This window comes from Cervus elaphus, chromosome 3 (genome assembly GCF_910594005.1).
Source record: "Cervus elaphus chromosome 3, mCerEla1.1, whole genome shotgun sequence".
In the NCBI taxonomy this organism is placed as follows: Eukaryota; Metazoa; Chordata; class Mammalia; order Artiodactyla; family Cervidae; genus Cervus; species Cervus elaphus.
The window spans coordinates 21140109-21153877 of record NC_057817.1 but is presented as its reverse complement, the minus strand read 5'-3'; the positions used below and the strand labels follow the sequence as shown (position 1 = coordinate 21153877).

The 13769-nt window shown below is 35.5% G+C and overlaps 1 protein-coding gene across 2 annotated transcripts; it reads left to right on the top strand.

Moving 5' to 3' along the window:
- Nucleotides 1–674: 674 nt before the first annotated feature.
- KERA (keratocan) lies at nucleotides 675–7858 on the top strand. 2 transcript variants are annotated; one of them, XM_043881025.1, is made up of 4 exons: nucleotides 675–828; nucleotides 1012–1062; nucleotides 2364–3257; nucleotides 7382–7858. In XM_043881025.1, exons 3-4 carry the CDS (start codon nucleotides 2372–2374, stop codon nucleotides 7552–7554), a joined length of 1059 nt encoding a protein of 352 aa, XP_043736960.1. In that variant the 5' UTR covers nucleotides 675–828; nucleotides 1012–1062; nucleotides 2364–2371; the 3' UTR covers nucleotides 7555–7858. The 2 variants fall into 2 exon arrangements, with proteins under 2 accessions (XP_043736960.1, XP_043736950.1); XM_043881015.1 differs by having other exon boundaries at nucleotides 770–1062.
- Nucleotides 7859–13769: the final 5911 nt, after the last annotated feature.

The window sequence follows — 13769 nt, the reverse complement described above, 5'->3', positions numbered from 1 at the left end:
TGAAAATAAGATTTTCAAAAATTTTTGTCTTTCCTTAAGAGACATAAGTTTTGTTTTGTTTTTTCCCCTCAAATACAAGAACTAGAAGAAACATTATCTTAAACTTATGTGCTAAAGAAACAAAAGAGTGCAACATAAGGTCCTATAATGCCTTAAATGCAAAACATCTGTTATAAAGAGAAAAAAAAATCTCATTTTAATAGCTATTTGGAATAAAGCTCCCAATATGAAATAGAGACAGAATTATTTCTATAAAACAAAGCATAACAGCATATTTAGTGCCAACATCAAGTAGAGCTTTGCAGATTTCATTTTTAAATTTCTCAAATATATTTTCTATCTCTTTTTCCCTTATCAAAATCAATATATCTAAATAGAATTTCAGGAACTGTTTTATACAATAAAAAAATGAGTAAAAGATTTCCATATAAAGAGGACATTGGCCCTTATTTCTTTGTATCCAATTAAAAAAAAATAGAGAAAAATGCTTTAAAATCTCTTTTCTGTTTTACTTGAAATTAAAACTGCTTTTAGTTTCTTGATGTTACTCCAGATCACCACATTATGATATCTTTGGGACTGTGAACTCAGCGTTTGAAAATGACACTGAATTTTTGTTATGGGTTCTTGAGATTAAAGTCAGAATTTTCTGTTCTGGGCTGCCTAGGTACTGAAGTGCTGTGGTTGTTGGAGGGGTTAAAGCTGGAGCCATGGATGCATATATATTAGGGAGGATTCATAAAAACACAACCGTGGAGCCTGGGTCAATCCATTACTATGAATGAGCAGTGACCAATAGAAAGGGACGAGGAAGATCCAAGAACTGAGGTAAGCGGTGTTCTGAGGCTCTGTCAAAGTGGAAACAATAGATCAAAGGTGTTCATGGTGACCGGTCAGAGGAGGTTGTATTTTTTCCTCCTAGGAGGCTTGACAGCATAAAATAAAAACAAATTCCCTTAGTCAAAGTTTTCTTTCTTTCTTTCTTTTTTTTTTTTCCTTAACTGATTTTAGCAAACTTCAGCTCCAGACACAGGATTCAGCGATACATTCCTGGACAGCAAGGTAAACTATTTTTTACAATTTTCGTAACTCTTAAAGTTAAGAATTCAAAGTTATGATTCATCTGAGGCAGGGTTACAGCATCAATAGCTAAAGAAAATCCCTATTCTGAAAAAAAATAATGTTTTAATGTGTCTGGAGGATGACCAGAGGAGCATTCCGTAATCACAAGAAATTTGACAGCTTGAGGAAGCAGCTCTGTGCTTGCCTTGATTTAGTGGCAAAATCAAAAGATCAGCATTTCTAAATGATGCTCATTTTATCTTTTCTTAAGGAATCAGTAAAATTTATTTGGTCTTCATTACCAAGTGTTTGAACTAAATGTACCTTGGTCAGAATGTTACTGTTATACAGACACACACACACACAAATATTTTTCACGTTAGGATAGTTCTTTTTCCCCATAGCCTTGATGATACTCAGCTGGGAGAATTTCTGTCTTTTAAATGTCTCACATATCAGTAAGTGTTAACCTATGCTTGTTAGCAGCCATACTGAAACTATGGAAATCACCTGTACCCTAAGCATGTTCTTTTGTTTTCTTTCTTACTGACCATAGTAATGCCACTTATGTAAGTGTGATTATATCTGTATCTATGTCTATATCTATATATAGAGAGAGTTTCATAATCCAAATTTCTTGGCTAAACAGCTTGATCTTGTATTAAAATATTAGAAATATTTTCCTAAACCCCCAAAATAAAACTTACCTGAGAAGTTGGGCAACAGAGCAAGTGATTAATCACACACTTTTCTTCAAATCCTAAAACCTTCCTTCACAAAAAAACTGCTAAAATGTTCTTTGATCTCGCTATTTCTTTGGTTCAAGGGCCAAAGAGCCTGGGAAATCTCATCCAGATGTTCTGCTCATTTAGGAGCAAAAGTAAAAGCATATGCCTATTTCTTAGCAACAATGTAGACTCTAAATTTGAGTTATTAAAAGGTCACTTTTTGTACTTGTGTGTTCAACTCTGGGTTTCAGTTAACTTCCTTGTATTAAATAGCTTGAAATGGAAAAGCACTTAGAGTTCCTAAAATTTGCTTTTTCTTAGTTTTCATCGTGATTGTGTTAAAACTGGAAAGTTACAAGTTGGTGAGTCAGTTTCACTTTTCGAAAATGCCTTGCAGATAGTGCTCACTAAAGAGGTGGTAATGATTGATAACTAGGCATAAAATGCTCTCAAGGCTTTACCTTCCTCCCTCCCCACTCACCAAAAAAGCTATGTTTACCGATCACTTTGGTGCATGCAGTTATCTAAAGGTCAAACTCTTTAAACCTCTAATAATTGTACCCCTTACTCTAGATACTATAATGGCAACCACAATCTGCTTCATCATCTGGGTGTTATTCGTAACAGATACGGTGTGGACTCGAAGTGTGAGACAGGTTTATGAGGCAAGTGATCCAGAGGACTGGACAATGCATGATTTCGATTGTCCCAGGGAATGTTTCTGTCCCCCCAGTTTCCCTACTGCTTTGTACTGTGAAAACCGAGGTCTCAAAGAAATCCCTGCTATACCATCAAGGATCTGGTACCTTTATCTTGAAAACAACCTGATAGAAACCATTCCTGAGAAGCCATTCGAGAATGCCACCCAGCTGAGATGGATAAACCTAAACAAGAACAAAATAACCAACTATGGGATTGAAAAGGGAGCCCTAAGCCAACTGAAGAAGCTGCTTTTCTTGTTTCTGGAAGATAATGAGCTAGAGGAGGTACCTTCTCCATTGCCAAGAAGCTTAGAACAATTACAATTAGCTAGAAACAAGGTGTCCAGAATTCCTCAAGGGACTTTCAGCAATCTGGAGAACCTGACTCTTCTTGACCTGCAGCACAATAAGCTATTAGACAATGCCTTTCAAAGAGACACCTTTAAGGGGCTCAAGAACCTCATGCAGCTAAACATGGCTAAGAATGCCCTGAGGAATATGCCACCAAGATTACCAGCCAATACAATGCAGCTGTTCTTAGACAACAATTCCATTGAAGGAATACCAGAAAATTATTTTAATGTGATTCCTAAAGTGGCCTTTCTGCGACTCAACCACAACAAATTATCTGATGCTGGCCTTCCTTCTAGTGGTTTTAATGTATCATCAATTCTAGATCTTCAACTGTCTCACAATCAACTCACAAAGGTCCCCAAAATCAGTGCTCATCTGCAGCACCTTCATCTCGATCACAACAAAATTAGAAGTAAGTAACCATCAGGGTGTGTCGTTGACTAAGATACTCATTAAGTTTACTCTATATCTTCTTTTGTGGTGGTTGTTGTTTCAATAATGTTGGGGTTTTATTCTAACTCTTGTACTTTTAGATTTTTTGAAAGTGTATTTTCAAGTTTTGTCTATTCACAGTGTCAATGATCCAAAAGGTTAAAATCTTAGATTGAAAAGTTGACTTTAGTAATCTACAGAGGTATATTACCTGTTGGATAAACTAAATGTCTCTATCTTCTTTTACTCTGAGGAGATTCTGATATTCCTGCCTCAGTGGGCAGACTTACTGAAGAAAGTGTACCATGCACAAACAATCTCATGGATAGTAAGAGAAGGAATATGATTTAGAAGGTAGCAGGAAGGGACCCCAGTCTTAAAGTTTACAGACAGCTGATGCCTACAATCACCCTAATTAGAGTTTTTGCTTTAGATCAGTGGGTTTCTCAAACTTCAGAGTATGTAGATGGGTGGCCTCCTTCCAGAATTTCTGATTTAGTAGGTCTGGTGGGACCTGAGACATTTCATATCTAGCAAGTACCCTAGAGATGCTGAGATTACTGTTCTAGGGACCATGCATTGGGAACCAATATTTTACTTTAAGGTTTTGCTCAATTAAAATTGAATAAAATGTCCCTGGAAGGTGGCAATTCCTTAGGACTAATGGCAATCAACAAGGTAGAATACCCACTGCTTTCCTGAAAATAGCTTTGATAAGAAAGAGAGAGATGTGCCTTGGAGGCAGAGGGGCCATGAAGGGAAGCAGAAGCTGGAGACATGAAAGGCAAACTTGGCATCTTCACAATTGTGCCTGAGACCAGGCTGACTCTGGTGTGGAAGTGGACAACGTCTTGGTCCAGCCACAGGCTATGCTATCAGCCTAAGTATCCAGGAATGCTCCATCCTCGAACAAGCCCTTAAGGAAGATGATCTTGAGGGGGGCTTCTAAACAACTTTATAAAATACATTTTTAAAGTGAGAATCAGTTGGATGGTTTGTAGGAAAGTAACACAGATAATTGTCAGAAGGCTGTGATGCCTGCTTATCACTCGCTAAACTTTTCTTTAAGCAAATAATTACATAAACATCCCACTTGTAAGAACAGATCATTTTTGCACTGTGTATTCTTCAGTTATCTAATATATATATATATATATATATATTTTTTTTTTTTTTTTTTTTTTCCTAACAGCACACTTGAGCATAAAATCCAGGAACTAATGAGCAGGCTGCTGCCATAGCAGTGATTTTTTTTTTTGCCATGGTGATGAGACACATTGTTTAATCTTGTAGTTAAAGCAAAAGATGCAACAGGAAAATATCTTAATAGCTAAAACTGTTGTACCGAACCAAATAGTACAACAGCCAATATTAACCTGTGTGTGTGCACGTGCATGTGTGTGTGCGTGTGTGTGTGTGTGTGTGTGTTAGTCAGTCATGTCAACTCTTTGTGACCCCATGGACTGTAGCCCGCCAAGCTCCTCTGTCTATGGAACTCTCCAGGAAAGAATACTGGAGTGGATTGCCATGCCCCTCCCGAGGGGATCTTTCTGACCCAGGGATTGAACCCAAGTCTCCCGCACTGCAGGCAGATTCTTTACCATAGGACCTACCTGGGAAGCCCAATATCAACCTAAATAAATGTAATTTTTCCTGACAAAAGTGCTATGCTTCTCCAGGTGCATTCCTTACCTGACAACAAAAGTCCCATAGACATTGGAGGTAGGAAGTCAATTTAAAAGGATTCCACATAGATCCCTGTTTGTGAATTGGGGATTCCCCTGAACTGGGACCATGTGCGTGAGTGTTCATGAGTGAGGTAGTAATATTCAACACGTGGTTGGGCACCTGTGCAAGGAATTTACATAGCTCTACAAGGTTACACAACGAAGAGAAGGACTCTGCTCTTCTTCTTCTTCTGAGTGTTTTTTTTTTTTTCATCAAAGTTTCTCATATATTTCTGTTTTCCTACATTCCACCTTAATGTGCATCAGAATCACCTGGAAGGCTTCTAAAAGACTTCTGGGCTCCAGCCTCTGTGTTTCTGACCCAGTAAGTCTGGGGTGGGCTCTAAGGATTTAGTTCTCAGGTAGTACAGATACTGCTGGTCCACACTTTGAGAAGCACAAATGAACCCTCAAAAGAATCTTGTGTGCTATTATGAATTTCTGAAGATAGAAAAACTGAGGCTCAACTAGTTGAGGGCATTTTGCCAAGGACAAAGGGTAAGTATAATAGACAGGACCTGAATCCAAGGTTTCCCTTAGGTGATCTTTCTCAGTCCAACAGTATAATCATAGGACATTTTCTTCAGTCTAGAGTACAAGACTTGAGACAAATTTCTAGCAACAGAGGTAAAAATCATTTTCACAGCTGCAATGTCAACATAGAGAAATTGATTTACTTGTTTCTTAATGTAGATATCAAGCACAGTCATTTCTATATTCCAAGAAAATAAATGGAAAAGAAGAATTTCCCTGGCAAGAGTTCTTGGCTCATGATTATATCACACTGCGTTATAGTGACTGCTAAAGTACTTAGTTCTTCTTACCACATAATCTACTCTAGTAGTTAATAAATTGGTTTCCCAGAAACATACCTTTTATATGCAGAGTTTATAGGACAGCAAAAGTTTATCCAAAATGATAGAAATGTTTATTTCTTCTGAATACCTTAGGGGACTTTCAATTTGGCAATAATGTTACCTATTCAAACAAATTGCTTCTTCGTACTCTCAGAAACATTGCAATTATTTCATGAAAATATAATTAAATTTAGAACACTTGTTTTTTACATTCTAGTTATGCAGACATGCATGGATTATGGGTAATAAGGATGATAAAGATAAGAGATAACATATCAGAAAGGATATAATCTCCTCAGTAGGCAAGTAACCCTATGTAGTTGGAAATGGGTGGGACTCGGCTACTTACTTAATGAAATACGTGGTGCACATGACCTTACCAACCTGGGTCACTATTTAACCAATACCCAGTTAGGGAGAAAAATAATGTTGCCCAATAAAGGTTGCATCATGATAAGGTGATAATATATGTGAAGAAAAATACCTTGAGGAACACAAATCTGCTATACAATGCAAGTCATTTCTTTTAGCAAGTTAAATTCACAAAATGATATACAATCAGAGCAAAGCACCTTTGCAGTAAGCACAAAACCCTTCAGTACAATATGAGTCAGCGTGCACCCACAGGACGGTCATTGCCAAAGTTAGGTGGGTCTTATCTTCTAAGGGAAGATCTCTTGCTCAACACAATTGCAAAATGGGATAAAGGGAGTATAAGGATTCATTTGAGATCAGTTATTAGGCACACTCATCAGAATTTTGCTGGTTTAACACACCTTTTTCTCCTAAATCTCAGTATAGACGCTGCTGCCAAGGGCTTTGATCCAAGGCAGGTGCACGATTTCTCACATCCTAACAATGTGAAAGGGCTGACAGGATATTTCCTGGCTTGAATTTTTGTAATTCAATTCTTGGCAAATGGATTTTTCCCCAATTAAATACACTTAAGTATGGAGATTCAAGGTTGTTTTCAGCAAGTATCATGTATACAAAGTTATTTTAATTGTACTTTAAAAGAAAAAACTTTGTCATCATGTATGATTAGTGTTTGCATTTTAAAGGTAGCTTTCAAGCACTTTCTCTAATAATAAACTGACTTTCTGCCTTCACATCCATCCATTCATCCATCTACGACGTACCTACCCATTAATTTAGTACCAACTCTGAACCACTGTTTCTACCTCTGATGCCCAAATACTACCTTTCTCACTATGATAATCTAATCACACCTTTTCTGGCCTGTCAAAGGAAGAAGGCAAGTGGTATATCACATATACCTTTGTTTCTATCACAGTTTTTAACTATACGTCTTTTCTAGTGTTGTGTATTAAGTATAGCAAAATATGGAGTGACATTACTATATGTATGTTGCACATTTTTTCTGTGCATAACTTCCAACTTAGACAAAAAGAATGTCTCTCTGCCACCTTCATATAGGACTGTTTAATAGCATCTTGGTCTTCCCATCCTTAGTCTCTTGCATTCTGGTTCATTCATTCATACCATCTTTGTCTCCACAGATGTGAATGTCTCTGTAATATGTCCTTCGACTCCTACCACACTGCCTGTGGAAGATTCCTTCAGTTATGGACCTCATCTTCGCTACCTCCGTCTGGATGGAAATGAAATCAAACCACCAATCCCTATGGATTTAATGACCTGCTTCAGGCTCCTTCAGGCTGTCATTATTTAAATATGTCTTTAAGAATCTAAAATTCATTTAATGAGTTCAGATTTCTGACATGAAATTTGGTTACCATTCATAGGTGTAAGATAAAAATCACTTTTTTAATTGCTTATATGGCCACTATTTTAATTTGTGCAACTTATTTCTTCTAATCAAAGTTGCTTTTCCCCATATATAGCACAGCCTGATTTTCTTTAATAAAACAGGACACAGAGTCAAGATAATTTATCAACTCAAAGATAGTTCCTTTTTGTCTTTCTCACAGCTTACTAATGCCAATTAATGAAAATAAATTGTTATTCAATAGAAACGATGTATTTGTTTGCAGATGTTCAAAATTGCTTATGCAGATACTATAATCACAGTAGAACACAACAATCTAACAAGAGGTAGAAATTTCTAGAGAAAAAGAAAAAAAATGATATTTCTTTATCATAATTATAAAGAAATAATTAGATTCATATTGTTAAGTAGCTTTTGTAAGTATCATTTTGATATTTAGCTCAAGAATTGTTATGAAATGCATCGAATACTTTATAGCAAGAAAATTTTAGCTATTTAATACTAAATAACAAAGCAATAGGAATTTTTAGTTCATTATTATTTCTTATACCAGCTGTTCTTAGGTATAGTATAGTGTACTCTTGCAGTTAAAACCCTACATTTACTTTAATGCATTTCTGAGAGAATTTTAGTGTTTTAACACTTGAAATCCACTTAATTGCAAATTGCTCAGTTCTTATATTTGCCAGTGTTTTTTTTGGATTTTTTAAATAAAAAGAATGAATGCTTTCTAACAAAACAGAAGTAAAATATTTATTTTAGGAGGCTTATTCACAAGTTTTATAAAGAATATATTTTTAATAAAAAGTCTTATGATAATTATTTCCACTTTTCTAGCATGAATATATTAAAATATATGTTTCCCATTTTCCTTTTTTATTCAGTGAACATAGGAAAAAATTATATTCTGATCACTTGACATACCTGTTTCTCACGTGTCAAGAAACAAGATTTTGTTAAGTAACAAAGTATAGTTTTCTTATATTTCCGACTTTGTTAAATACATGTTACTAACAATAAATATTTCATATAGATTAATACATTTATTTATATATAATTTTCCAGACATTATTCTGAAAAAATCCTGTAAGTATGATATATTTCCTTAGAAAAAGGATCATATACATTTGTGAACCACTACATTAATGAAAGTTCAACGTGTAACTTTAATCCAAGGTTTCTCAGAAACTTAATATGTTATTTTGTTATGTGAATTCCCAAGAAGAAAATATAAGGTGCAGTATTGCCCCTGTATTTTCATACCAAAGTTTATTTAGGGGTGGGAGGAAAGAACAATGAACATACATTGAACAGTTTTTAATGCTGGCTGAAGGTAAGACATTAAGAAAGAATAATTTTAAAAGGCTTCAAAGCACATAAAGAAAATTATGTCATATAAATTATGTCATGAAAAAACAGGAAATCAGATCTCATTAGGCTGAGGCAAAAGAATTTGTTGAGAGAAACATAATAACTTTAAATATTTGAAAATCTGCCATGTGAAAAAGAGGATAACACATACTCCAGGAAGCTCCAAGATGAAAAGTAGAACACATGAGTGAAATTTATAAGGTGCTGTATTTCATTGCTAGCTAAGGAAGAACTTTCTAATATTTGATCAGAGTCATCCAGGGATGGAAGCAGCTTTTCCTGAGCTAGTGTTACCTATTTGAAATTGTTCAAAGAGAGGGATGATTCAAGAGATACAGCACAGGGAATTATACCCACTATCTTGTAATAACCTATAATGGAATATAATGTGCAAAAATACCGAATCAGCTACGCTATACACCTGAAACTCATACAATGTTGTAAAATCCACTATACTACTATTTTAAAAATGGGACAAAATATATGAAAAGAATTTCTGATCTGAAAGAAAAGTTGTAAAATGTTCCAGTTAGACTTTTTCAACTCTGGGAAATTTTATCCATCCCATGATTCCTTCCTTCCTGTCTTTTTTATTTCATAAAATATATATTGTGTGCCATAAATATACTAGACTAGACTACACACAGGGACTATAATAATGTGAATGGTTTATACTATAGTGGATGAGACACAAATTAGCCAAATAATCACAAAAATATGTAAAATGTCCTCTGTGATAAAAGATATTAATGAAGAGCTGCATGGTTCAAAGGAATTTGAAAGGAGGATTCCTTGATGAAATAATGGTTAAGAAAACACATAAAAGGTGAGAAGTATTTAAACACAGGGTAAAAAGGAAGAATATTTCACGCAACATTAAAGAGTCTGTAGTCAGGTTGAAGTGACAATTCGGAAGTCATTGAAGAGTTTTAAGTCATAAGTGACTCTGTTCAGTTCAGTTCAGTTCAGTTGCTCAGTTGTGTCTGACTCTTTGCAATCCCATTGGACTTCCTGTCCATCATCAACTCCCAGAGCTTACTCAGACTCATGTCCATTGAGTCAGTGATGCCATCCAACCGTCTCATCCTCTGTTGTTCATTGAGGTAATATCATGCAGTGGTAAGGAATATTAAAACTGAAGCTAAAATTGCTGAGTTAAAATTCCAGCTTCACTATTCTGTGGTCCTGGGCAAATTTTTTAAATTTTCTTTCTCAGTTTCTTCTAATCAATAAAATAAGGACAAATAATAGTACCTACCTAATGGTGAGAATTAAATGAGTTAGAATAGGTAAAGTGCCTTGAACAGTGCATGATACATGGAGAGTGATAAATAAGTGTTTATTATTATCATTGGGTACATATGTATACTATACATAGATATATATAGTAGATATATACAAAAAATTTGTACATATACACAATAAATTTATGCACATACACTTTCTTGGCACAGAGTGAAACAATTTGGAGGAAACTAAGACTAAATGTGAGGAGATCAGTTCAGTTAGGATTTTAATACAAACTAGAAAAAACATGGTATCTTCAAGTATGAGGTCACTGATAATGGTGTTAAAGGGAAGTGGGCAAATGTGATAGAATCAGGAGGTAAAACTGTCACAATTTGATATTAACTGAACAGATGGGAATGAGAGCAAGGAGGGGATAAGGTTTCTGGTGTATGTAATTGAATAGATGGCAGAACATTTTCTAAGGAGTATATATTTGGAAGAGAAGATTGAGAGTTTGCTTTTAGATGTGGTTAGTTTGTAATTTCAACTTACATGTCATGTAAGTTGCTGAATGAGGACTGTGAGAGGCCCGAATAGATATATAAACATATAGGTGAACATTTTCTAAATTTTATTTATACTGCCAATAATTTTGGAAGAATTCTGCATTTAGATATCCTCCTTTGAGGTAAGACAGAGTCAGGCACAGAGGATGTATTAGGAGAATACACACATAACTGTAAGCATTGATAAATGAAGCTATGAGGAATAGAATGAGCTTTCTACCAGTAATTCTTTCATTGTTAATATTTTTAATTATACACACAAGATTACTAGAATGACTAAAATTTGTGAAAAACCTGCTGCTCTCCTTCTTGATGTACACATTGCTATTATTTAAAAAAAACCAAGAAGAATAACTAGAAGAGGAACTCAAGTCATTTTTAAAATTATGGAATCATAGTAAATGTTCAGGGGCTTACCTGGTGGTTCAGTGGTAAAGAATCCACCTGCCAGTGCAGGAGACGCGGATTTGATCCCTGGGTTGGAAAGATCTCCCAGAGAAGGAAATGGCAACTCATTTCAGTATTCTTGCTCGGAAAATCTCATGGACAGAGAAGCCTGGCGGGCTACAGTTCACAGGGTCTCAAAAGAGTCAGACATAGTTGAGTGACTAAACAACAATGATAAATGCTCAATCCCTCACTTTGGCCCTAACTAAAACACAGAACAAAACAAACCAAAGTTATTATGACCTCTCCATGTAAATATCATGAATTATCTCATAGGCAAAAAGAGAAAGGAAAAAGGCAGTATCCAATGACAGTGAGCAACGTATTTGCAAACAATAATGTAAAAAAAAAAAGATGACTTTTGGTAGCAATGATTTTATAACAGAATTGTTTATTTGATTTCTCTTAAAAAAAAAAAAAGCCTAGACAGAACAACTGACATGGTGGATGACATCTTTGAAAAAACTGGTGTCAAAGAATATAATGCATTCCCCCAAACTGTTTAATGTAAATGTGTGTGTGTGTAGACATTGATATATAGGTAGACAGATAGACAGAAGACAGATGAATATATGTAGATACTTAAAATGTTCTAAGAATCATATGTTGCCAAGAAGAAGTATAAAGCTTATTGATTAAAGTAAGAATTATACATAATACATAAGGAATGAATTTTTTAATAAACTTAACCACAATATGTAGGTAAAGAATGTAAACTTTCAAACTAATACAGAGAAAAATAGAATGACAAAGAGTATTTATCAAGGCCAAAAGAAGTCAAGGACAAAAGTTTGAAAAAAAAGGGCAAGTAGATAGCATCAAATAAAATAGTATATTTGAAGCCATGTATATTGGTAATGACATGGTACGCCGGTTAGGAACTTGTGCTTTGGAGGGAAAAGATTGAGTTTCAAATTCTGTCTGTGCTGTTTAGTAACTCTTTGATCTTTAGAAAATGTCTTAACATTTCTAAGCACTGGATGCTCATCTGCAAAATAGGGAACAATATCAACTATCTTCCACTTTTGCTATGAGGATAAGAGAGAGAACAGATGTGTAGTTCTTGTCACTTGACACATAAAAAGTACCCAATAACTGATAGGTAGAAAGTTTATTACTGGCAAGGACTCCAGTACATAAAATTGCACACATTTTCTTCAAACCAGACCATTTTATAAACAAAGAACTGAGAAAAATGATTGAACTGATTCAAGTTCTAAGTTTCAGTGCCTTGGGAGGGTGAAAAATCAAATCGAGTTGAGAGTTAAGAAATGGAGCCAGTGAACCATGAGGGTGAAGTATGATAGTGAAAGAGATGAAATCAGGAGAGGACATAAATTGGAAGAAAAAAAAAAAAAGACTGAAGTACAGGTTTGAGGGGAATTACAGAATATAAGACCTGGTAGAAAACTAGTGCTCTGAGATTGGGAGACTACACCTTAGAACAACCCAAGTCCCAGGGCTAAGAAATGAGGTTCTGGGTGTGGCTATGGGAAGGAACTGCTAAAATAAGGGGGAAGTGTATGTCACAGAGGTCAAAGAGGCCAAGAAACTATGAATTTGTAGGAACCTCAGAGGCAAGGGCTTCCAGTCTATTTTAGCATCCTGGAGTCACAGAAGAGTCAAAGCAAAATGACAAAAATTTCGAGCAACATAAGTAGTTTGAATAATTTTGTTCAGTGTCATGGACCTACTGAATGGCAGACATGGGATTTAAACCCAGGCAGTCTTGATTAATAGCTCTTGTTTTTACTTATTTATTTTATTAGAGTATAATTGCTTTACAATGTTGCGTTAGTTTCTGCTATACAACGAAGTGAATCAGCTCTATATACACATGCATCGCCTCCCTCTTAGATCTCCCATGCCTTTCCCCATCCCGCCCCTCTGGGTCATCACAGAGCATTGAGTGAGCTCCCTGTGCTACATAGCAGGTTCCCACTAGCTGCCTCGTGGCTCAGTGGTGACGAATCTGCCTGCCAAGCAGGAGACTTGGGTTTGATGGCTTAGGTCAGGAAGCTCCCCTGGAGAAGCAAATGACAATCCATGCCAGTATTCTTGCCTGGGAGAACCCATGAACAGAGGGGCATGGAATGCTATACAGTTTATGGGGTTGCAAAAGAGTAGGACACGACTTAGCCACTAAACAATGACAAGTGTATATACGTCAATCAGAATTTCCCAATTTGTCCCGCCTTCCCCTTCCGGCTCTGTGTCCAAATGTCCATTCTCTACATCTGTGTCTCTACTTGTGCCCTGAAATAGGTTCATCTGTACCACTTTTCTAGAGCTTTTGATTTTGATCATTATATTATATTACTTCTCATGATGAAATATACAATTATGGTTGGAAAAAATTAACAAAGTTACTCTGAGATATTATATATATATATATATACTTATAGTAATTGATTATTAAAATACCAGTTTAAAAGTTTGTGTTCTATGTAATGATGTTTTGCATAACATCTGAAGCATTGCATATATTGAAGGCAACTCAAAACAACAAAATATCATGTTCACTAAAAAACTGTAAGAAATTTT